At 33.8% G+C, this 24,477-nt stretch overlaps 3 protein-coding genes across 5 annotated transcripts; 1 reads left to right on the forward strand and 2 right to left on the reverse strand.

The window, feature by feature from the left end:
- The first annotated feature begins 1,846 nt into the window (after nt 1–1,846).
- Nucleotides 1,847–9,541, forward strand: LOC105339388 (solute carrier organic anion transporter family member 1A1). Of its 2 annotated transcripts, none has more exons than XM_066084803.1 (11): nt 1,847–1,994; nt 3,438–3,774; nt 3,871–4,217; nt 4,455–4,541; nt 4,707–4,928; nt 6,401–6,565; nt 6,742–6,919; nt 8,241–8,364; nt 8,641–8,792; nt 9,026–9,090; nt 9,224–9,541. In XM_066084803.1, exons 2-11 carry the CDS (start codon nt 3,476–3,478, stop codon nt 9,523–9,525), a joined length of 1,941 nt encoding a protein of 646 aa, XP_065940875.1. In that variant the 5' UTR covers nt 1,847–1,994; nt 3,438–3,475; the 3' UTR covers nt 9,526–9,541. The 2 variants fall into 2 exon arrangements, with proteins under 2 accessions (XP_065940875.1, XP_065940876.1); XM_066084804.1 differs by lacking the exon at nt 1,847–1,994 and adding an exon at nt 2,740–3,068.
- A 43-nt stretch (nt 9,542–9,584) lies between these two features.
- On the reverse strand, nt 9,585–15,221 carry LOC109617286 (uncharacterized). The gene is made up of 8 exons (XM_066084805.1): nt 15,091–15,221; nt 14,764–14,955; nt 13,120–13,230; nt 12,375–12,488; nt 11,614–11,733; nt 10,796–11,079; nt 10,364–10,640; nt 9,585–10,195 (listed from the first exon to the last, which is right to left on the reverse strand). Exons 1-8 carry the CDS (start codon nt 15,119–15,121, stop codon nt 10,119–10,121), a joined length of 1,206 nt encoding a protein of 401 aa, XP_065940877.1. The 5' UTR covers nt 15,122–15,221; the 3' UTR covers nt 9,585–10,118.
- Nucleotides 15,222–17,639: 2,418 nt separating this feature from the next.
- LOC105317558 (jmjC domain-containing protein E) lies at nt 17,640–23,759 on the reverse strand. Of its 2 annotated transcripts, XR_010713959.1 has the most exons (7): nt 22,484–23,759; nt 22,125–22,307; nt 21,891–22,033; nt 19,172–21,787; nt 18,547–18,729; nt 18,132–18,274; nt 17,640–17,879 (listed from the first exon to the last, which is right to left on the reverse strand). XR_010713959.1 is itself a non-coding variant. In XM_011414231.4 (4 exons), the coding sequence occupies exons 1-4, from the start codon at nt 20,381–20,383 to the stop codon at nt 17,798–17,800; spliced, it is 1,620 nt and encodes a 539-aa protein (XP_011412533.2). In that variant the 5' UTR covers nt 20,384–21,707; the 3' UTR covers nt 17,640–17,797. The 2 variants fall into 2 exon arrangements, 1 of the variants encoding a protein (XP_011412533.2); XM_011414231.4 differs by lacking the exons at nt 21,891–22,033; nt 22,125–22,307; nt 22,484–23,759 and having other exon boundaries at nt 19,172–21,707.
- Between the last annotated feature and the right edge of the window lie 718 nt (nt 23,760–24,477).

The following is a 24,477-nucleotide window of genomic DNA, read 5'->3' on the forward strand; positions in this document are numbered from 1 at the left end:
CTGGATCGATGCTCTGCTCGATTTCATGAATATTGATGAATTCGTTTTAAATCCATCACTGCCCCATTCCCATTTTTTATATGTGACAGACACATAAATAAATATTTAATTGTTATCTATAAAATACTATAATATACGAAAGACAAATAGGGCCATATAAAAAATATTTTCATCTCGTAATTACGAGAAAACATCTCGTTTTTACAAGTTAATTATCTCGTTATTACGGTCTTTTATAACAATAAGATACGGTTTTATAATGATATATTGATTTAAGATTTTTTTAAAAAGATATATTTTAAGATTCTTAATATTTTATATGTATGCATTTTATTGAAATAATATTGTCATCACAAGAAGACAGCTAGTATATCATTTTAACAAAAATTTATTAAAGATTCGGATAGTGACACTTGAATCATTGATGTTTAGCACCAGAATTGCATTATTTTTCTCGCTTGTCTGTCTTTCGATTATCATCTATTGAAAATTAAGAGGGCTGGATGGCCGTGACCAACTTTTGACTTAATTTACCTCCATATGAGGAAGAGCTCTGTATAAAAAATGAGAAAAAGCTCAAATTTTAAAGTTTAAACATTTAGAATTTTTTCTTTACTGAAAGTTACTTAAAAAAAATTATAGTCAAAATAATGACGTCATGTTTAAATCAGATGATTTGTTGACCTTCCAGCCTCCTTGAAATAATATTAATAGCTGTTATCATCTTTGATTATGAGATATGAAAAATTATTTTTAGTAAATGAATCTGTTAATGACCATCTTGATGATTAATATAATTGATATTTGCCTTTTATTCATTGTACTATTGTTTGTATAAAATGTATTTTTGATGGAATAATGAAGTAACGTCATCATGCATTGCAAGTCTTGCATAAAGTTTGATATGATCCATAATTATAATTCTGCATACTTTGTATACTCTGTCCCAAGATATTTTGGATTCATGTTTGGCTTAATTGTTTGAAATTTATAAATACCTCAGGATTCAAACGATGTTCATTCAAAAGTATGAAAAATTTCCAAGATTTCTCAGTCAAAACGCCCCTGTTAGCTTATCAGGTTTCAATACAATGCTAAAAAATGTGATGTCTACGGAGATTTTGCATTGCAGCAAGCCCGGATGATAACGTTGAAATATTGCGCGATGTATTCCAAGTGTATTCCGAATGGAGAAAAGATGTAAACATTCCCCATTATAAATCTCCGTAAGGAATCTGTTTTCGTTCCTGTGAATTTTTCCGAGTGAAAGATGATAATGTGTCAATGAAATTATCTTGGAAAATATCCCTTTCAACTATTTCAATTGCACTTCTTTCACAGGTAAGTGTATTTTTATAAAAAAAATCGTCCAAATGTGCAGCATAAATATCTTGGGACAGACTTTAGAAATAAAATCATGAGAATACACAGTCACGTACATACATGCATTAAAAATATAGGAAAGATCTTATCAATGAACAATACAAAAGCTTTAATCGACAGTTGCATACATTACTCAACCAATGCTATTAAATTTAAAAGAGATTTGTCAACAAAATGCTTACATGTTTCGTTATGAACTGCAATTGTATTCATGATGTGCAGTGTTAGGCTATTTCAGATCCATTATTAGGATACGATTTATTGTGTATTTTTGATATTAATTCTAAACTCTGTTTAGATTTATTATACTGTTGGTATACCAACGAATTTTAAGAAAAGAGGAACACCCAGAGAACATCTCCTCGAAAATTAAAATCAGTCAAACAAAACAAACCACATACAAAGAAGAACAGTTATACTCATTAAAAACAATTCATCGACAATAACACAGTAGATTCCCAGGGCATAGCCGTTGACCTTTGACCCTTACACATTCGTTTGGCAGAAGAGACGCATGAGTTATTACATGTGATACATTTACTTGATGGCACTGCGACAGGGCGACATGAAGCTTGTGATATTTTGGCTGTACTGGACGTAACTTGATGCACGTGAGTAGTTCATAGCTTGATAAACAAAATTGACATATAATTCCTTGGTGAGATAGGCTTTCTTATTTATTTTTTTTTGGGTAATATAGCTTTTTTCTGGTAATATAGCTTTTTATTAATCCATACACGGCATAGTTATGATCTCAGTATTTACCTGTTATAAAATTATTTTTTTCCTTCGATAGCCTATCTTTTGACCCAGGAAATGTGCCTCAAGGCATCAATGATACATAAACTAACCACTGCTCTATTTTTGACTTCTTCATTTTCCTTTACATGAATTAAAACACATGATGTAAAGAAAGGACTTTCTTATCTTTTATATTTTAGATCCGACAAATGTATGCGAGATCAATAAAACAGTGAATTATAATTATACAATAACATAACAGTAACCGCGCTATTTACAAAAATTGAAATTATTGAACATCTGACACCAAATATTATATCATCATGAAGTAATTTCTGAATTCCATTGATTAGATTACATGACTTGTATTGTTATACATGTATATACTGTTTTGTATATAAAATTATAGGCATTGTGTTGCACGTGTTTTGTTACGCAACATTTTACTTTTCTCAGGTGCATAGCAAATGCTCGCGTAATGAAAAAAACTTGATTGTAGCTTGACGAGTGTGCGCATAAACTTTTATTAACTGGCTTCTGTCGAATTTCAATTGGCATCATTTGCATGTTGAAAGTAATAAATAAATAAAAAAGATCTTTAAAATAAAGAAAATGTTTATTTTAAATAACTCTGTAATTATGTCTAAAATTTCATGATATCGCCTAGGATGTATTATAATCAAGACGGGCGTGTTTCTCACGCCTCAAGGCATCAGCCTCGAAATGTACAAAAACATTCGTCATACAATACACGGAGGTCAATGACAGTATTTACGTATACAATTTCTGTTTTCCGGGTACTTCAGTTTCTTCACTTATTAATGAACCCTTGTGTGCCAACATCCGTGCGAACGATAGATCTTAATATAAGGTTGTTTGTCGCTGTGTGCTAAGCGATGCAGTTTATGTCATATTTGGATAATTCAAATCTCCCGAGTTGTTCTGTATGTATTATGTAAATTGTCAAACTACATAAGCTTATGAGAAAAGGGAAAAAAATATCTAATCAATAATATGTTTATCAAGTTAGCTGAGAATGCAGTGTGTTCTTTTTAAAATCTATTCCATTAAGCTGCACAACGTTAAAACAATTATTTATTGGATCTAAAATTTTATATCATTTCGACTAAACCTTGAACAATTTATTTTTTAAAGTGCGTTAATATTGACGATATCAACGCGCTTTGAAAAAAATGCCTTGGTCCCAAAGTTAAAGCACCTTAAAACATTTTTCAAAGTGCGTAATTTTCAAAGTGCGTAATAACATCGCTGTAAAGTAAATAAAGTTTAGTATTTTTAAACTCTTTTTTCAGGACTTGATTTGTGGAGAATAAATTTTGATATAAAAAGGATGGGAACGGAAGGAGAGACTAAAGATACAGTAACCCAACCAGAGGAGAAGGAGACGTTATGTGGAATCGGACCATGGCGCCCACAATGTCTTCAGTGTTGTGCTCATCTTTTACCATTTTCCTTTATCTTCGGGTCTCAGACCCTAATAACAAATTCGTTGTCATTTTACCTGTCTTCTCAAATCACAACCATTGAGAAACAGTTCGACATATCTAGTACGGACACTGGTATAATTCTTGCCGGAAACGACATCGGTTTCCTGCTGTCCGTTCTCTTTGTCAGTTACTTGGGCCATAGGTAATCCTATTTTCTATATAAACTGTGTGTGTACCTGATGTGATGTTGTTCATGTCCATGTAAATGGTTCTTCTGATAATTCTCTGACTGTTGTAGAGTCCACATTCCACGGGTGCTGGCGGTGTGTGGCTTACTGTTCGGATTATCGGGGCTTCTCTGCAGTCTTCCTCATTTTGTATTCGATGGGCGATCAACATTTGAGACGTCGAAGACTATCATCAACAGTAGCAAAGAAAACTACCTTTGCCAACAGGACAACGTCACAGTGGGTCCCAGCTGTGACGAAACAAAGCCTCATCAATACGTATCACATTCTAAATGGGTTGTGTTGTATATTACATTGTGCTACGTCATCCAAGGTGTCGCTAAGTCCCCTAGGTCCTCTCTAGGAACAGTGTACCTTGACAGTTCATCTGACAAATCCAAAACAGGCTTGTACTTAGGTACTTTTTAACTATATGAGAAAACTGTCACTGAAAATCAGAGAGAGAGAGAGAGAGAGTGAGAGAGAGAGAGAGAGAGAGAGAGAGAGAGAGAGAGAGAGAGAGAGAGAGAGAGAGAGAGATCTTTCAAATCAAAATATTTTGAAGGATTCTTAGCGCATATACACTTATGGTTAATGCGTTTGATGGTTGGTTTTTCGATATTTATCCTACAGTTTGAGTTATTTAATATTTCAGCAATTTCAACTTCGTTCGGGATTTTTGGACCATTTATGGCTCTTATTCTTGGAGGACAATTTGGAAAAATTCCGGTTAATTTAAAACGTAAGAAATACAAAAACATAAGATGTAATTTGACAATGCCATTTTTGCACTTGTTCAAAAAATATTAGACATTCCAACAGTTGTTTGAGATAAACATGTACAATCAAATGTTGCAACCTGATAGAAGTTTCTACACGTATGTATAGTGTTTCTTTGATTTTGAAGCAACCACAATGACCCCTAAGGACCCCCGCTGGATTGGCGCCTGGTGGCTTGGCTTTCTCATGTTTGGGACAATGGCTCTGGTTGTGTCTCTGTTGGTTTTCTTTTTCCCGCGGACCATACCCAATTCAAAGAGTGATGATGAGTCCGAAACTACTGGGGATGCTCCTGGTGAAGCACAGTCGAGTTCTGCCAATGAAACCACAGTTTTAGAACTGCTAAAGGGTATAGAAGAGTGCTTATTTAATGCTCATCTCATTCAAGACATAAAATTGAGAAAAAAAAACGTGTCGATATTTTAACGCTCAACCGAGTGAATGAAACCTTTTAATTATGCTCTGAATAAATCTGATGTCTTTAAATATCCGAAATGCCATGATTTTGAGTTTTGCATAAGAGGAAAGTTCCTCCAAAAATCGGGTCTTTTAATTATTTTCTTTTTTATATTTCTAAATTAACATCATTTTTTCGACAGATAATATAAAATCGCACCTGCAAATGTTACAAATATACTAAGCAGTCAAATATCGGACGGTTCTCTTACAAATATAGGAAATATACGCCAAAGTTTATTTTAATTATTACAACATTCCGGTTGATTTTTTGTTTTTGTTTTGACTTTTTTTTTTTTTTACCTTTTTTATATCACTAAAAATTATTTTTAATACTAATGATCGACTACCTTTAGCATTTTCTTAGCACATTCTTAGATTTTCGATTTATATATGCGTTTTGTTAACTATTAGTACGATATAGATTGAAAACTTTCTGCAAAAACAATTTGAAACACAAACAAAATATCAGTATCATATAGTTAAACAGGCTATTTAAAAAAACGAACAAATGCATGGTACTTGGAAATCTTAGTAACATTGTTTTTCTCGTAAGGACGACGGACCCAATTCGAATTTTTGCACCTCTGCGCAGAAATCTGCCTATATGATATGATTATAACTGTCGTAATTAAAGTCATATGAATATAAGAAAATAATAAAATTTTCACTCTACTAAACATTATTTGTGGTGCGAAAATATTTCTAGTGGAGAAAACTTAAGAAAAAATAATTCGTCCGAATTTCCTCTGTTTGCAACAAGTCAGTTATATTTCCACTGCCTATAAATCCTAAACCGCCCAAAGGCAGTTTAATGTCTAATAATCTGGTTTATATTGAATTTATACCTTAACCTAACAATATTATATATAAAGCAGTTAATGTAACGCCAGGCAATAATTAATCATATCCTTTTTTCAATGATATTTCTGAAGAAAAATAAACCATGCAATGAATTTTGACACAGCCCCTAAAAAAATTAAGGTCAATGACCTTCATTTTTTTCTGTTCATCGGTTAGCTAACTGACTTATTAATATAAAAAAAATAATGACAGTAAAAAATCTATTGCAGAATTTTTAATATATCAGTTTTTATACCACACCCCAGAAATGTCCCATTACTTTCTATTATATCTGAGGATTTCCGTACCCAAATTTTGCAACGCCCCAGTAAATAAAAGGAATTTAATGATCATTTATTTATTTTGATAGATTTTCACTCCCCATTAACTGATTATCATTATATAAAAAAATGAAGAAAAAATCTATTGTAGAAATGAATTGGGTCCGCCGTCCTTAACATCATATTCCGCGACTCTACCTCATTATATTCTCATTGTCATTCAGTTTTCTTATTCCTTCAGAGTTTCCAACTGTCTTCAAAAGATTGTTGAAATGCAAAGTATACTGCATAATAGTTGCGGCGAATTCTTTTACTTTATTTGGGACCATCGGGTTAAGCTCATTTGGACCAAAGTACATCGAATCTATCTTTAACCTTCCGCCATGGAAAGCTAATTCAATTCTGGGCAAGTATTTTAAAATTTTATATCTAACCATTATGAACTTTTAATTGTATTTGATGCCCCCCCCCCCACCCAACTTAAAAAATTATACTAGTAGTTATCAGAATGAAGAATAAATGACAATTCATATATTCATATACATTTTTTTCATTTAAGGAACTATTTCTTAAATTGTTTAGGTGTTCAGCTCTTGGTAACCGGAACTTTAGGAACATTTCTAGGTGGTTTTCTGGTGTCCCGCCTCCGACTTGGGAGAAAGAAGTGCATGAAGATGATTCTTATTTTGTGTGGTTTATCCACAGTATGCCAGTTTGTGACCATCTTCTTGGGATGTGAAAACCACACAATTACTGAAAGGTTACAACACCTTACTTATAATTTTATCCATCACTTAAATATTGACACATTTAATGTCAATTGAAATCATAAAAAAATTCTAACTTAGTTTAGAGGTTGAATTAAATTTTTTTTATTTTTTGGCGTTGAAAAAATAAATTTCAAACTACGTTGTTTAAAATTATGAAAGTCTATTTATATTTAATCCTTTTCCCATGTCTTAAGGATGACGTTTACTCAGAATGATAAAACATCCACTGATGATAATGAAAAACCATCTATTGTATGTAAAAGACCTTTGATTGTTGTGTTATTTTTTCACTTTCAAAAAGTAGGTCAATGACCTACTTTTTGTGTTATTGGCCATTGAACATTTTTTGAAAAATCAAGAAAAATCCCATAAAATGTTACACTACGATTGAGATTTTTTTAATTGTAAAACATTACAAAAAATAAACACTTTAAAGAATGAAATACAGTTTATGAATGGAAGGGACACTAGATAGATACAAAGCATTAAGATTTCAGGGAAATTTTTTTTTAAATTATTCTAGTCCGAATTTCCCTTTCAGTTTTTAAATTCCTACCCATTTTTGATCCAATTTTGCAACAAATTAAATGATGATAATACAAAAAAATTAATAGTATTAACTTTCTTATATTGACCTTATTCTGTTGGCATAAAATTTATCAGCATAATATTTATATTAATAAAATGATAAAAATTTTGAGATATGGTGTCCTTTATCGTTTTTAAGGATTTTTAAATATTTTTACAATTCGTGTTATTCAATTGAATTAATAATTAAGTGGGGTAAAACCAACAGAAAATATGCAAAATTATACACAATATGTAGACTAAAATATAAAATCTTAACTTTTCATATTAGAGTATTGCCAAATATGTTTAAAAGGAAAACAACATCTGCAAAATTTAGTCCGAATTTCCTCTGATTGGCTAATAGTCTATTTTTGTTTGAGCCTAATTCCATGATAAAGTAAAAATATCGAATTTTAGGTCAATAATAATTCATTTTATAAATACTTTTTGTGTTTAGTACAAGTATTGAACTTTATAACAATCCGAATTTGAGAACTCAAACCCTGAGTAAACATGTTTAAAAGGAAAACAACATCTGCAAAATTTAGTCCGAATTTCCTCTGATTGGCTAATAGTCTATTTTTGTTTGAGCCTAATTCCATGCTAAAGTAAAAATATTGAAATATCAAAATTGGCCCTTAATTTGTTTAAAATAATATCAAGAATAGAAACTTGTCGGCTGTATTTTTATACTAGTCTCAACCATTTAAAGTTTCTTATATCTTTACTTGTTACTACTAGCTCCCAGAATGCCACACAAGGCGCCTGTAACTGTGACCAGTCGGACTTTCTGACGGTTTGTTCCGCAGGCGGATCCACCTTCTACTCACCTTGTCATGCGGGCTGTACCAATGTTACAGACAACGTACGTACATGTACATATAAAGGAGAATACTCAGACATCTTACTGTCTCAAAGTCGTATCTCTAGCTAACTTATGTTAACGATAGGAAGAGAAATATGAACTCTTTACATAATTGAAAATAGCGCCTGTAGATATAAACCAATCCATTAAGTTTAATAAAAAAAGTATTGCATTTTAATTTAATTATCTACGTTATATTATTAAGGGCCATTAAGGGGGTGTCATACTTTACTGTCATTAAGAAGATACAGATGTTTGATGGGGTTTTTTTTCTAGGTCTTTTCTGACTGTCGTGCCAGCGAGGGGATCCTATCCCCGGGTATCTGTGATTCCGGGTGCCAGTTTCTGATTCCCTACCTGATAGTCTCCACGATCAACATACTGGGATCCACACTAAGAATTGTTCCTATGTTCACAGTTCTACTTAGGTATGTAAAAGGAATAATTAATTATGATTATCTATCAACCGTATTACAAATACGTGAAAACTTATTGATATTACAGCAAATGACGAGTGTTTTTGAAATGTTAAAAAGACGGCCACGATGAACGTGCTTTGGGGTAAAAAAAAAGCTCATTTGTACTTAGCTCTTAAAGTCTTGAGTTTAAGAGACTTTTCTATTTCATTTAATATCCTCATTTTAAAGTTAACCTATTGCAGGTCTTTGGATGAACAAGACAGATCAATTGGAATGGGGCTTCATTCTTTTCTTTTGTCTCTAATTGGTAGGTCGGATAATAAAACGGTGGCTACTAAGAGAAAATCAATTTGTCTAAGCTACCTAATCCATATATTTAAGTGAATTATCATCTGTTTTTGAAAGACAATTAGATTAAATTGATTGGATTTTACTTACAGTGTTTCTACCAGCGCCTATTGTTTATGGAAAATTGTTTGATAACACGTGTTTAACGTGGAAAACTGTGTGCGGATCCAAAGGAGCGTGTCAACTGTATGACATTGAAAACATGCGTCTGACCTTAAAGAGTGTGGACGCATTGCTAGCGGCTATTTCCTTTCTCATTACAATTCCAGCATTCATTATTTCACAGAAAGATCCGGACGAGACGGAAAAAGAAAAAGAGATAGATGTTGAGGTTGTAGAATCAGGAAAAGAAACGCCTCAGACAATAGCCATGTTTTCAATGAAAGAAAAATAAAACCATGCAGACTGTATTTTTATTTTACGTACAATGACTTTTTGTAATTAAGTGCTCGAAAGTTCATTTAAATTTTAAATATTTCAAGTATTATAAATAAACATAATATACCTTGCCTTTACTTTCATAAGTAATCACAATGCACTTTGAATGTCTGAGACACTATAATGTCAATCAACGACCATCGTTCTATATCATTGATTAAAAAAACATAGAAAGGATCTTGAATCACTTCATACATATGTGTAAAGTCGTAGTTTTCTGAAATTGTCACAATCATTACGGTAACGTTCTGTCTTCCTAGCTCCTGAACTTCATACCTTACTCTACTCACATTTGACCAGTGTCCCTCCGAAATGAGAACAACTACTTTATTTCTCCGTGAAGGGGTAAACAAAAACTGAGACCTTGCTTGTGACAATAAAATATCTATGTCCATCGACGAATTTATCTCATGACTGATCTTTTGTATAAGGGAGAGAAATCCCACGTCTTGGCTGTAATAAGAAAACTCATTCTGATCAAACGACAATCGACCAAGTCGTACGTCTTTATGTGTATGTAAATACCGTTTTGAAATTTCTGTGGCGACGTTAATGGAATATTGGAAAATAATTTTGGATACGGTATTGTCTTATTATTACATCTGATGCATATAAAATATTGCAATCTGAAAGAGAACAAATATCAGTCTGAAAATGATGATTGAAACTTTTCAATTCAGTTATAATAGTGCAGTACTAGTATTAACATGTGTATCTGATTTAACAAATTTCAAGGTATTGTTTATTATTCATTGCAAGAAAGTATCTTATATTTATTTGTATCACGACCTTACTTGCACAGTCTTTGCGCATAGTTAATTTTGCAATCATATTGATCGAGTCCTGTGTAGAGGAGGGAAACACCAGTGGCCCGTATATCCCGGAATCATCCCTGGATGCTATCTGGATCAGTTCCAGATGATCAACTCTCGCGCCGACTCCAATGCAGATAATGATATGATACGGAGACATCGTGAACAATTTCGCCTCAACAATAGCATCCTTTCGATCAGTTGACAAGCCATCGGACATCAAAACAATGAATTTGTATGTGTCGCTGTCAGATAAAATCTGATAGATAAAAGCACTTGTGTTTAATATATAAGCCAATACAAGATATACATCTTTCAATATGGTTTTTAGTGAATAGAGTTGTCGAAAAGAGTATTAAATAATCAATATTGTTTAGTAAATACTATACCACTAGGCACAGCATAACAATATACCTGAATTCCCCGTTTCAAAGCTTTTCCCGTAAATGTAGGACTAATTGTACTTTCGATTGAAATGTTTTGGAGAGCCTCTTTGATGGTTTCTACTGTTTGATATTGTCCAAGTCTCAAATGTTCGGTTGATTCATAGTTATATGACAAGAACGCAATCCGGAATCCAGCACCTTTCAGGAGCAATCTCTCTATTGATCTGCTCGTGTAATCAACGAGTTTCTCAGTGTTGTTGTCCAAACTTAGCGATGTGTCCATGGCAAAGAGAAGATGGATGGGACTGCAATCTGACAAAAGAGATCAAAAATCACACCGCCGATTATCTATGGACATTTATTTCCGTTTCGGAATATAAAAAAAAATAACGTTATTGTTAATTCTTGGAAGAGTTCATGGCTAAGAGCATGTCGGTTTTGCATGATGTGTATACAAAATCACATGTAAAGCACATGCTACTGATGAATAATCCTACGATTAAAGCTATTTTGCGTAATAAAATTTTATTATTTGCACTTGTTTCATATAGGGTTACTGGAAAGTCAGTTTTCTGTTTCCATTCTTTCCATGGTAGCTTCATATGTTATTTTAACATAGATAATTATAAGTTAGACGTAAACTAGAAGTATTAGGAATTTAAGGTTTATGAATGCCAATATATATTTGAATTTAACAACCTACGAAAATGATTGTGCTAAATTGTGTTAGTTTTACTTTGCATTAAAATGCGGTCTTGCTAGCAAAACAACCACGAATCTATATCAGCATTTGATTTGAACAATGTATAATGACAACACGTGAAATTACAATTACATGTCACTAACCCATGTTACATCTGAATTGGTTGCGTTGTTCCAGAGTACAGATGCAATCTTCTATCAGTCTCCGGCGCACACACTTTCCATCGTTTGTACATTGCGGGTTTTCATATATACAGGCGTCAACTATCAATACAAAGAAATATATAAGGTACTTCATTTTGCCATTGAGTTCTCTCATGCATATGTACATGTATAACTGCATTTTGACAAAACATGCAACAGAATATCAACAGTCAAGAAATTCATAACAACGCAGAACTCTTCTGTGTATGAAAAAATGAATAAAATTGTTTAATCAATTGTTGACTGTTTAAAACATTTACACATTTTAAAAACTTAGCTGCAGGTCTGTAGCTTCTGGTCTGAAAAAATTCGGATAGACGACCTGGGAACTATACCGTGCCTCCCATAGTAAAAATCTGCAATATAGTGTGCACAAAAATTTGCGCTAGTTTTAGACTAGTTTCGGATCGTCCATCCAAATTTTTCAGACCGGGAGCTTCAGACCTGCAGCTAAAATAACCAACTAATTTCATATATAGGAAAATATAGGTATTGGATTTTTATCCAACCATTTGTGTTTGAAAAATAATAAAACAGCAGTGAATTAGCGCAGTCTTAAATTCACCCGCTGTATACAGTGTAATGTTAAATTACTCAAACTATAGGCTATATCTCAAAAACAATTGTTAGATGCACCATAACCAGAAACTTTTTTTTGCCTAATGTCAATTAAAACGATATAACTAAAAATAGGTACCTACACTGACAAATATATCCTTCAATATTCGTACATGTAATATCATTCAATACATATCCAGAATTCGTAAGGTGGTACTCTAAACAGTTTTCTTTTTGTCCAGCATTATTTGGTTCATCTACAACAATGACGGATATAATACTGGGTATATTTTAAATTGCAAATATTTATTCACAAAAGTAACAAATCATACTTTTTTGTATAACTCAGCTGATGCTTAAATACGATATTTAATTTATCTTCTCCATGTATTATAAAAGTCGACATTATATAAATAGTGCCTGTTTGGGAGGGTAACAGTCGAAATTGTCACCCCGAGAAAATTAAACCATTGTCAACCGATGCGAAGCGGAGGTTGACAATGGTTTTCGAGGGTTGTCAAATTCAACGTTACCCTCCCTAACATGCACTATTTATTTTATTATACTGAATGTCTTAATTTTAGAGAAAATTTCACTGCTTTTACATAGAAATGACGTGAATTCTACGGCGAACCGTACGCGCATTTTTACACGCATGTAACAATTTGTTATGTTAACCGTTGCCAAGTGTGTTGCTAACGCTGATGGTAATAGAACAGATTATCAGCTGCGTCTAAACTAATCAGATTTCAGTATTTAACATGAACGTATAATAAAACTATTAAGAAATATTGCAAATGCTCAATTGTCAAACATCGTTTTAACTATCATACATAATAATGACCAGAATGTATAAGTACATGACTGTCAGGTTTTTTTTTTACTTACCCGGCCCCCAATATTCGTGACGGACAGGCCGACCGTCATTCCATTTCCAATGGCCTTTGTTATCTTTACGACCTCCGATTTTATAACTCTGGATATTCATCGGAAAATTGTCTATAAGTTAGAGAAATTTCATTCTATACATCAATGATAGTTTCACGTAATGTGCCGTTTTAAATGCTTTAACACGTACACTTGCACAAACATCAATTAAACATTCAAACAAGCGTCCCTTTCACACATACATGTACTTGAAATAGATATGATTTTTCAGGCGGGGGGGGGGGGGGGGGGCTGTCGGCCTGCCCCCTTTCCACTTTTTGTCGCAGCAAAGATTTTTCTTAAATTTACATATAAAAAGAGAATCATCAAGGAGTTGCCACCCCCCTTCCCCCACTTTTTTGAGACCAAGTGGATAATCAATGCATGAAATTAAAATTAAAGGTGTTCTACGCCCCCCCCCCCCACCCCCACACACACGGATGAGGATTTTCATGATTTCGGAAGTTGCCTGTTTTTTTCTCTTTTATTTTATTCTTTTTTTGCTTGTCAAGATTTTTTGGATGAGTCTGTCCCCCTCCCCCTTTCACAAACGATTCTACGTGCCTGTATTTCGAAGTGAGAATTCATATCATATTCCTGAATGTATTTGGGATTATTACACCGAATATAATGTAAGACTGTAACAAACATTTTCACTTTGTTTTTAAAGGGACTTGGACACGATTTTAAATCAAAATTTTATTTTCAATTTTTAATGTTCAAAATGGTTTACATGCGCATTTTGAATGACCAACATTTGAATATTAGAAGTTAAGTTATATAAGAGAGTTTGAGAGGTAAGAGTTCATTGTTATGTAAACAAAGCACGAGTCTTATACAGTTGAACGTCGATATCTCAAACACTGATATCTCGAATACAATGGATACTAGTTAGTATATCGAAGTGATTTTTAAGGCCCAATCACCTATTCTTTAAGTATCGTACCCTCGATATCTCGAATACTCGGATATCACGATGTTTTAAACAGTCCCATCTAGTTCGAGATAACGAAGTTTGACTGTATTTGTTTACAAATTATGTATAGTAAGGGATTACCATTTCTTTGACAAAATGACTCGTGGCAAACAAGAAAAATGATTCAATGTGCTTATGAAATATATTATCAATAAAAGAAGCAACATTTGGTTGAAACCTATACCAATAAAACACATGTGTAAACAATAACAAGGCACAGACTTTGTTTACAAAACAAAGAATTTAAAACTCTGTATCTTGCTTATAACTCAATATATGACTTTCAAATTTAGACAAAGCATTAATGATACCCATATTAACCATTTAAAACATTAAAAATGGAAAAATAAAATTTCTAATTTTTAGCTCAAATCGTGTTCAAGTCCATTTACGCTATTTTGATACGTGATACCTTAGAGAAATAATGATTTTACTTGACTGTGTTATCATTCAAAACATTTCGATGCATTCAAAGTATCGTATTTTTTTTTCAAAATGGAGAAATGGGATAGACACAACATACCATATAAATACTGTCAATAGACTCAAACAGAGGTAAGGGACCCAGGATTTCATGTTAAACGAGACTGGCTTAAATGCTGCATGCAACGAGACAACCGTTAATTTACCTAGAACAGACTTGATAAAGAGATGCTCATCATATGAATGTATCATCGCTAAAGTTCCTCCGGCGTTTTTACAGCTTGTATCTGCCATGGACCAGGTGACTGGATTGTCTTCGAACACGTACACTTTCCCATTGCCTGAACTTATTTTTCTGAGGTAAGTTACTGGTAAACCATTGAAACATATAAGGATATCTGAAAACGGATCATAGAGAAGTAACTGTGTGTGTGTGTGTGTGTGTGTGTGAGAGAGAGAGAGAGAGAGAGAGAGAGAGAGAGAGAGAGAGAGAGAGAGAGAGAGAGAGAGAGAGAGAGAGAAATCTGACTTACAAAATATGAACAACTGTGTTGCGATCTTCATGATTTAGGGAATACTAAAATAACGCATAAAAGTTTGGCACGAAAATAAAAACAGGACTTCCTGATAACTTGCACTTAAACGACTGGATTTCCGATATCTTATCAAACTCAAAAACTTTAAAAAAAATATTTTATCTCTACCTGAGGAACTCGTGTAAAATCAAATTGATAAAATTGTTATCAGAATTGCCCATAAATTTAAATGTCCCTCATTGTACTCCTTCATTTAATGTCTATTAAGTTATTGCGAACATGAAAGAAAGGACGGAAACATTTCGATGCCTTTTGGAAAGCTTAGCGCGATGAATATCTGCAAAGTTTTAGAGAAAGAACAGCATACAGACTAAAGAGAGAAGAGTGAAGCACAGCGAGGAAACACGGATAGATGATGTGGCGTTGTGACATGCATCCTTTCCCAAGTATACGGACAGAGTACTCACATTAGTGCACTTTTCTACTTTTGCACCATTGATTATACCGTAAATGTTTGTTGCAAGGTTTTTTGTAACGTTATAACAGCTATTGCAAATAAACGATAGAAACCCACTGCCTTAAAGATCTATATTGTAACACTTTTTAAAAGTAGAAAAGTGTTTAGGTACTAGATTGCCTAGCGTTATATATTAGCGAAAAAAAGAAACTGTGCATTATAAAATTTAATATAATTTTTCTATATCTATTGTTTGTATTTATAAAATTTAAACAATCGATAATGGTAATGTTTTTGAAAATATCGGATGGTAACTGTCCGGGTGCACGGACTTTTTCCTGGTTAGTGAGCACCTGTTGTTTATTGAAGAATTTGTACACACGAGTTTTTCTGGCCAACATTGTTTGGAATAAGAACTGTAAAGGATTTGTTTAAACTTTTTTTGTTAAGGAAATCACTTTAGTTTCAACAAAATTTACTCCTATGTCATACCACGACACAACGAAAACCAACGTAATCGTGCTGTTGGGATGCTGCAAGCTGGAATGGCACAAAATACTGTAGCAAGACACTTTGGAGTTCATCGGAACACCATCCAGTCATTATGGAGACGTTTTCAACAATCTGACAACACTCAGGATCGACCGCGTTCTGTGCGACCTCGTGTGACGTCACGTCAACAGAACAACCACATTAGACTTGTGCATCTGAGAAATCGTTTCCAGACAGCAAGTTTGACTGTCCGTAGCATTCCAGGGCTTCGGCCAATTATTCCCAGAACTGTGCGTAATCGTCTGCGCGAGCAAAACATCAGACATAGACGTCTAGCGGTGCGCCCAGTACTGCTTCAACGTCATCGTATCGCCAGACTAGCGTAGGACACACGAAATCTGCGATTCAGAATACAGGACTGGGCCAATATTCTGTTCAATGATGAATCCAGATTTCATTTGGATAGCAGTGACGGCCGTTGTAGGGTGTATCGTCGCGTTGGAGAGCGTTACCAGGACGCTTGTGTTGTGCAACGTCGACAATTTGTGGAGGTAGCGTTATGTGGTGGGGTGATATATCAGCACGTGGAAGGACCCCTCCCTGTTTCCCCCGATTTGTCGCCGATTGAGCACGTCTGGGATGAAATGGAAAGACGTTTACGCCGTTTACCAAATCAGCCAGTGACATTGGCTGATTAAGGCCAGGCTTTAACCAACATCTGGAACAACATCCCTCAAGCATTTCTGAACACTTTAGTGGCATCAATGAGACTGTCAAGCATTCGTGAACGCAAATGGTGGTCACACGCGTTATTAATTTTGTTAATTCAATTTCAAATAAAAGTGAATTTCGAGTGTGCTGAAATTAACGTTATTCGACGTTGACATTAATGTGTTATGAGATGTTGTTACGAATACATGTGTTAACAGTATTACAAAAAATTAAATTTGTTCATTGTAATTTTTAAATGTTTTTTCGTGTATTAAATAATGCACAGTTTCTTTTTTCCGCTAGTATATCATAATGCCATTTAAATTTATCATGATGATGCAGGTACCTGTTGAATCATTTGTAATGTAGCCAATTATACACGATACACTCGCCTACACAGGCAAATACAAATTGCTTGTCCAATAATAAGTACATTTTATCAAAATTAATAATAGAATTATCAATAGCTTTTCTTTCACGTGAACATTCTTTATCTCAAACTTTACCTGTATACAAAACCATGCTAGTCCTCTGATACAAATCAAGATAGTGCTTATATAAACGTCACACTAAAGTATTCATTGTCGTACGACCGTAGAATTAAATACAATGTAGAATATTTCTGAACGATAGACTCAACAGCTTTAAATATTTGAAAAAAAGGACGATAATTTTTCCTTTAAGGAAAAGAGGTTTCATTAACTGACATCTTGTTTCAATAAAATTTGTAACTATTATTTTTTTTCTTTTACCAGAACTGAAAACTATTTAATGCATAATTTAAACTATGATGTCATCATGATATGTACATTTTTTGAATTTTGAATATGATAATATATACTTCTTTAAATCATGTGCAAATGATAAAACCAAAATGACGTCAAAGTTGTGTTGGTAAAGATTTATTTATCTTTTTATGTTGAAATTAAAGAAATTTGCTCTGGCACAAATTATATCCTTTTGCATTGATGTTGCCATGTGACCTGTGACCTCTGAAGCTGTATGTTTTTTCCCACACCATATTTTTCCAACTTAAAGCATTCCTCACAGCATGTCTCTGTATGTTGGATTGATGTCTAGCTGACACTCTGGGCAAGGGTAGTTTCGTTCAAAGAATGGTTCATACCTCATCAAATGAAAAAGTAAGAAAAACACTACATGAATATTTTCACTGATTCTTTTATAAATGTTTTTTTTATATAATATATTATGATAGCAAGTATTTTTAATTCTAAAGCAAAATATATGTTTTTGTAACAGATAATTTTAGTTGTTCACTTCAATACACATAAGGTTTTACAAAATTATGCAACTTTTTATCTAACCTTCAATCCCAATTATCTGTATATATAAAACAAACAGTAAAATGCAAACATACCAGAAGTTTATGGCCAGATTTCGTCCTTCCGTCACGTTGGGAAAAGATTTCACCTCGTGCCACCAAAAAGAAGGAATAAAAAGAACTTCCCCCTCTTCTACTGTACAGTTCATAGGATAGGTCTCACCAAAGAGCGGGAATCTCTTTCAAAGAATTAAAAAACAGACACAAGTTTATTGACCTGAATCCATTATAGAGAAATTATTTAGCATATTTTAATCATGATTTTGCTTAATTACCCCTTTAATGTACAAAGAATGATTACTAAACATATTTTTTTTGTACTTTAAATTCACATACGGTAAAATAATCTTTTCAACTCTGAGAGTAACCAAGACAACTTATAAGCATTTCACTCATTCTTAAAATTGAAATAACGCATGAACGAATTGTCAATATGAAGAGAGAGACTTACAGAATAATCGGGATTAGAAATGTCGAATGGTGTCCAAACGTATACCGTTTCGTCCAATATGTGTTTTCTTTCAAATGAGTGAGACGAGAAATTGTAGGACATGGTAGCCTCTTGGATATGGCCCTCATAGAGCTGATGGTTACTGTGTGGATCTATCAATATGACCTGCTTCTTTCCACGCATCTGCATATTTTTCATTCATAAATCATAACAAAAATTTATTCAAAAGAGAGCAATAACTTTAACATAAGTATAATCTAGTACACCAAGTATACGTATATGCGAAATATCTAATGAAATTTTATCGGATGGTCTACGGCCGTTAAATCGAAGTACGTGAAACAATGCTTAAAATGTTTGTAGATTGCACTATATCGTTGAAACGCGTTTGTAAGCTGTTTTTGATTTTGTACACTGACATTCAAAGTTATATTATATTAAACAATATATTAGTAAAAGTTTTTAACTTTTCATTTATTTAAAAGATATTCGTTACAAATATGTCTTAACCACAAATCTAAAACCTCGTATATATAAAATCAACCTTTCTCATAATTGATTCCTATGCTAAGGAAACTTGTTTTTTTAATGGATTTTTTGCAATGATAATTAAATATTTTCAAACCTGACAGAGAAAATTATCGCTCCCATCAAAATGCATTTTCCCAACAGTTTGCCCATCGCCAAGCCAAATATTCAACTGGTCCCTCTTAGAAATATCTCCTAAAAGCGTGTCTTCGCGAATGTCTTCCTCAAGTTCCGGTAAAAATTCTGGAATGGATGCATATTCAAAGTAGACGGAAAGATTAGAAATAGACCCGTTAGAAACTCCTTCTAAGATGTCCAGGAAGAACGAAAAATTTCCAACTTTAGCAGCAGGTCTCGCCATTACTAAATCTGGAAAAGGCATCTTGTCAGTCAGAAACTTCGGTAATTTAATCTGATTCTGGTTTCCCCATTCATTTCTGTGTTCAATTCTCTCAAATTCTCCGTGCGGTGTTAATTGAAATTTTACTATCTTTTCTCCATACTTTTCTCTAAGGTATTCATTAGACCATTTTGTAAACGCTGGCCAGTTTTGCAAAACATTTTTAAAAATTACAGGTTTGGATTTTTTCAAATAATTATTGAAGAAATCAGTTTTTGATGGAAGGTCTATTTTCTCACATTCCGGAAGTTTAGGAATATTCGCACGTGTTTGCGATTTACCATCTGCATAACAGAATTGATCATCCTGGAAGCATTTTTGAAGAAATACGTCTTTAGATTGCACATTGGAAATGTTTTTCACATGAAACATTGACCTGAGAATTTCTTCCCGATGGAGACCTTGTCGTGAGAGCGACCCAGTAGCAGTGAAATAGGTGTTACATCCACTGTTTACCAGCTCAATTAGATCTTCTAATGTCTGGGTGTTTCCAAGAACATCGGGATCGAGGCTCTCGGGAATAGTAGCTTCCAAGTCGATATAGTCCTTCTGGATTTTTTCAAACAACAAGACATCTCCATTTTTGACGGTGCCATTTGTTGCAGTGAGCATTGTCTTATCCGGCCATGAGTCTTTTATATCAACAAAGCCAACAAGGATCCCTAGTTCGTGGTTCAACGATAAATTCCTCAAGTTTTGAAATGATATATATCCAATGGTTTGCTCTGAAATCTGACAATCGTCGGTAACGTAGGCTACCACACATGTAGATCTCGCCCTTCTTAGCAGAAAGTCCAGTTTGAAACATCCCGAGAGCGCATCAACAGCACAAGTTAAATAAAAAACGCACGCAAGACTACATATAATAGTAGTGGTACTTGATGGTTTTATCTTGAAATCTTGAATCATTTCTTGACCGAAAATCCTAATGAATCGACTCTTAAGTTTGCAATTGAAAATTAAATGACAACCTTTAAACTTTCAAATGAAATGCAACCATATGCTGGAGATCGATTCCTTCCCATAGTATAGTTGATTACATCAGGAGTTAAATAAAACAACACAAGGTCTTTTGTAAATGCCCCCTGTTTAAATGGGTGAGAATTACAAACAAATGCTTTTTGCCAATACAAATATCAAATGAATGCATCGAGAGAAATTACCAGACCCGAGGACCATACAATAGTTGTCTTCCTAAAAATGTGAGTAAATATGTAAAACCTCTGTTATAACTTGCAAATAGCGCTTAAGGAGGCCGATTTGGGTTTTACTACAGTAGCAAAACTCTTTTATTTTTTAACCATATGTAATTTAAACTAGCTCTAGTTTATTTGCGAAGGTTCATGAAAATCGACCGTCTGGTTCTTTTTAGGGACCATCTCAAAATAGAGGTACATTTACTATAGGAATATATCTGAAACTGTCATTTTCCGCACATCAAGGCAGTTTTAAAAAATACTCATTAGCTTTTTTTCTCATATTGTTATATATGATTAGTAATATAATTTCCTACCTTATATGTAAAAAACACAAAATTCTACCGTCTGGTTTTTAGTGGGGGCCAACTCAAAATATTAAAATGCACCAAATTTTGCTGTAGATTTGGATCATCACGAATGATGATTGGTATAATGGATTCATTCCAAAAATGAGGAAAATGTCCTCGAGGATTGCATCATTCTGTATATAAAATTTCAACAGCGTACAATTTTCACTTTTTCTTTAATGTTATTTCTTATAACGTACTCCTACAAAGCTTCATTTTATCATAACGTCATAAAAGCGCAATGGTCATGTTCCCCTACCGCACAACGTAAAAATCGTGTTAAAAATGAAAATTTCCTTTAACAATCTAAATATCTTTACCTGTATTTTGTTTATTGTGTTCAATTTTATAAATGATATCGAAAAAAAAATCATAAGAAGTATAAATCAACTGTATTATATTAGAATGCGCAAAAACATGCGCAATGCAAACTAAAGTCGGCCTCCTTAAATACAGTTCATATTATAAATCTATCGTCTACCATGCATAGTGAATATTAATTTCTATTCCCCCATTCACATTGAAAAAGTAAATAATTGCACAATGTTATTAGATACATTGTAATCAAGGCACAGTCAACACGTGTATATCCGGACGATCACCTCAAATGTATGATGAACACGCAGGCCACAGGATTCTTTTGAACGTTGATATCAGTAATTAAAAGCAGTTCAACGTCTGTTTATCACAAAAGATGTCTGTATTTAGGATTCACATCCAGTGGGCATTCAGGACATGGGTGATCTTTCGAAAAAAATGGCTCATACCTAATTTATATGATAAACCAATATTTATCACAAAGGAAATACATGTATGGTGAGAGATAATACTTATGAAAAAGTACTTGTATTTAACAAATTCATTGTTTACCAAAAGTTGACAGCCAGATTTCTCCTTGCTGTTACGTTTGGAAATGACTGGACTTCGTGCCACCAGAAAGATGGCATGTACAGGACATCACCCTCTTCCAAGGTACAATTTAGGGGGTAGGTTTCCCCAAACAGTGGGAACCGCTGTAATTAAGACGTGAATACAATTCAAAGCGTTTAAAACAAGCAAATCCAGTTTACTTTTTGAACTTCCATGGCAATTCAATGTACTTACGGAAAAATCAGGTTTGACCATGTTTACCGGCGACATTACTGCATTAGTCACATTATTGACATGTCGTCTGTGGAATGATTTGGTTGTCCAATTTAAGTTCAAGGTAGCCTCCTGGAGGTGACCTTCATACAACTGATGGTTGTTATTTGGGTCGAACATTATTACTTCTTTTTTGCCACTTATCTGAAGAATAAAAGAAATGTGATTTATTTACGCAGTATAAGGGGTTGTACCAAACTTAGAATCTAATTCATATATTGTTAACATATTATGATTGTGACACAAAGTTAAATATCTTTGTATACCACCTGAATTTTATTTATTAAAACAATCAATGAATCCGATCGTCAATTTTCTACCTGGCACAGAAAATTTTCGTAATCATCAAAATGAAGCTTTCCTCGAGTGTGCCCATCACTCAACCAAATATTCAGTTCCTGTCTGTTGATTAACAGACCAGGGAAAAGCAAATCCTCCCGTAAATCTTTCTCCAGTTCTGGCAGATATTCAGGTATGGATGAGTATTGAAAATAAGCTGAGAAGTTGGTCAGTGTCCCCTTTGATAATCCCTCAATAATATCAAGAAATATTGAAAAAGTTCCATTTACTGGAGCTGGTCGTACTAAAACTAAATCAGGAAACGGTAAATTATCTGTGTTCACCAACTCGTCCCGAATTGCATTTTCCCACAGGCTTAGAGGTTCTACTCCTTCATAGTCCCCATTTGGTGACATCTGAAACCGAATATGTTTCTGACCAAATGTTTCCCTTAAGTATGCATTAGACCATTTTGTAAAAGCTGGCCAATCTCTTAAAATACTCTTAAAAATAACAGGCTTTGATTTTTTAACAAACTTGTGAAAAAATTCGTCTTTAGACGGAAGACTTTCTAATTTTTCGCATTCCGGTAGTTTCTCTTCATCTTGGTATATATTGTTTCTATTAACTTCACAAAACTCACCCTCCGTAAAACAGTTCGAATGGAATGCGTCTTTGAATTTAACATTTGAAATATTTTTCACATGAAACCTTTCTCTGAGAATCTCCTCACGGTGTACACCTTGTTCAGACAACGACCCATTTTCTGTAATATATATTTCGCATTCAATATTCACAAAATCTATCAGGGATTTATGTCCTTCTTTCCGTTTGTAAACTATGGGGTCAAGATGTGTCGCTTGCGGTGACGGATCAAGAAAATCCGTTTCTTTCTTCGTTTTCTTGAACAACACCACATCCCCTACGTCTAGTTCCCCGTTGTTAATGGGTGTCTCATCTGCCCATTTTTCTGAAATTCCAATATATCCGACAAAAACCCCAATATCTTCGCTTAAGGTTCGCGAGATATTTCGAAGATTCAGAAATTCGTCGAATTCGTCGTTTTCGTCTGGGTCGATACACTCACCTGTAAGGTGAGCAACTACGCACGACGACTTCGCTCGCTGCATTAACGAATCGAGCCCTATACAACTTGCTTCTCCAAAACCAGTACAATGAAACAAAACGGACAAAACTACCATCCATTTCTTATATGGGTTGTTCATGTTAGAAATTCTTCTGCGGTCGATGTCTTGAAATCAACTATTAATATTCGATTGAATCGTCACAGACACACACATGATTAGAAACTATATACGTGTATGTCCTGTGAATATTAAGATGCATGTCAAGATAATGGTAGCTTTAAAACGGACTCAAGACAAAGTCTAGCCTCTCGTGTTAGATTGTCAAAAAAGGCGAACAAAAAATATCCAAACCAAAAATACTAATCTGTACATTTAAATGTAAGCCCAGGGAGAAGCCTTATAACAACTAGTATACTGACAGATCAAACGTGATAAATATCAAAACCTATTCCATAGAACACACGGCATTAGATATTCTGAAGTTTTTCTTTCTACAAACCGATTCTATACATCAGGTCATACCATTCAGGTGGCTCTATACACCACTTTTTGATGACACAGTACGCAAAAAAGTAAATCTGGAAGCATGAAATTCCGGTACTGGCAGATTTAAACTAAGGCGAATTGTGTGGGGACCGCTCTTTTGAAAATTTTGTTAAATGAATAGATTGAATTTCATAATTGGAAAATTCATTACTTACATGTAATGTGGTATGTGACATCTTCACGTTGTGTCGTATTATTTATCGAAATAAACAATAAAATCAAGTATAATTTTTTAAATAGTTTCTTTCCCTTCATTGACATTATGCAACGTAGCGCAGTGGGTTAGTGGGGTCTCTTCAAACTAGTAGGTCAAGGGTTCGAATCCCGTTGAAGACGATAAAATTTTATCATTCCAACATGATATTTAGGACATTTTCTTCAACTCAGAAATGAAAAGTTCC

The sequence above is a fragment of the Magallana gigas genome, chromosome 5 (assembly GCF_963853765.1).
Source record: "Magallana gigas chromosome 5, xbMagGiga1.1, whole genome shotgun sequence".
Taxonomy (NCBI): domain Eukaryota; kingdom Metazoa; phylum Mollusca; class Bivalvia; order Ostreida; family Ostreidae; genus Magallana; species Magallana gigas.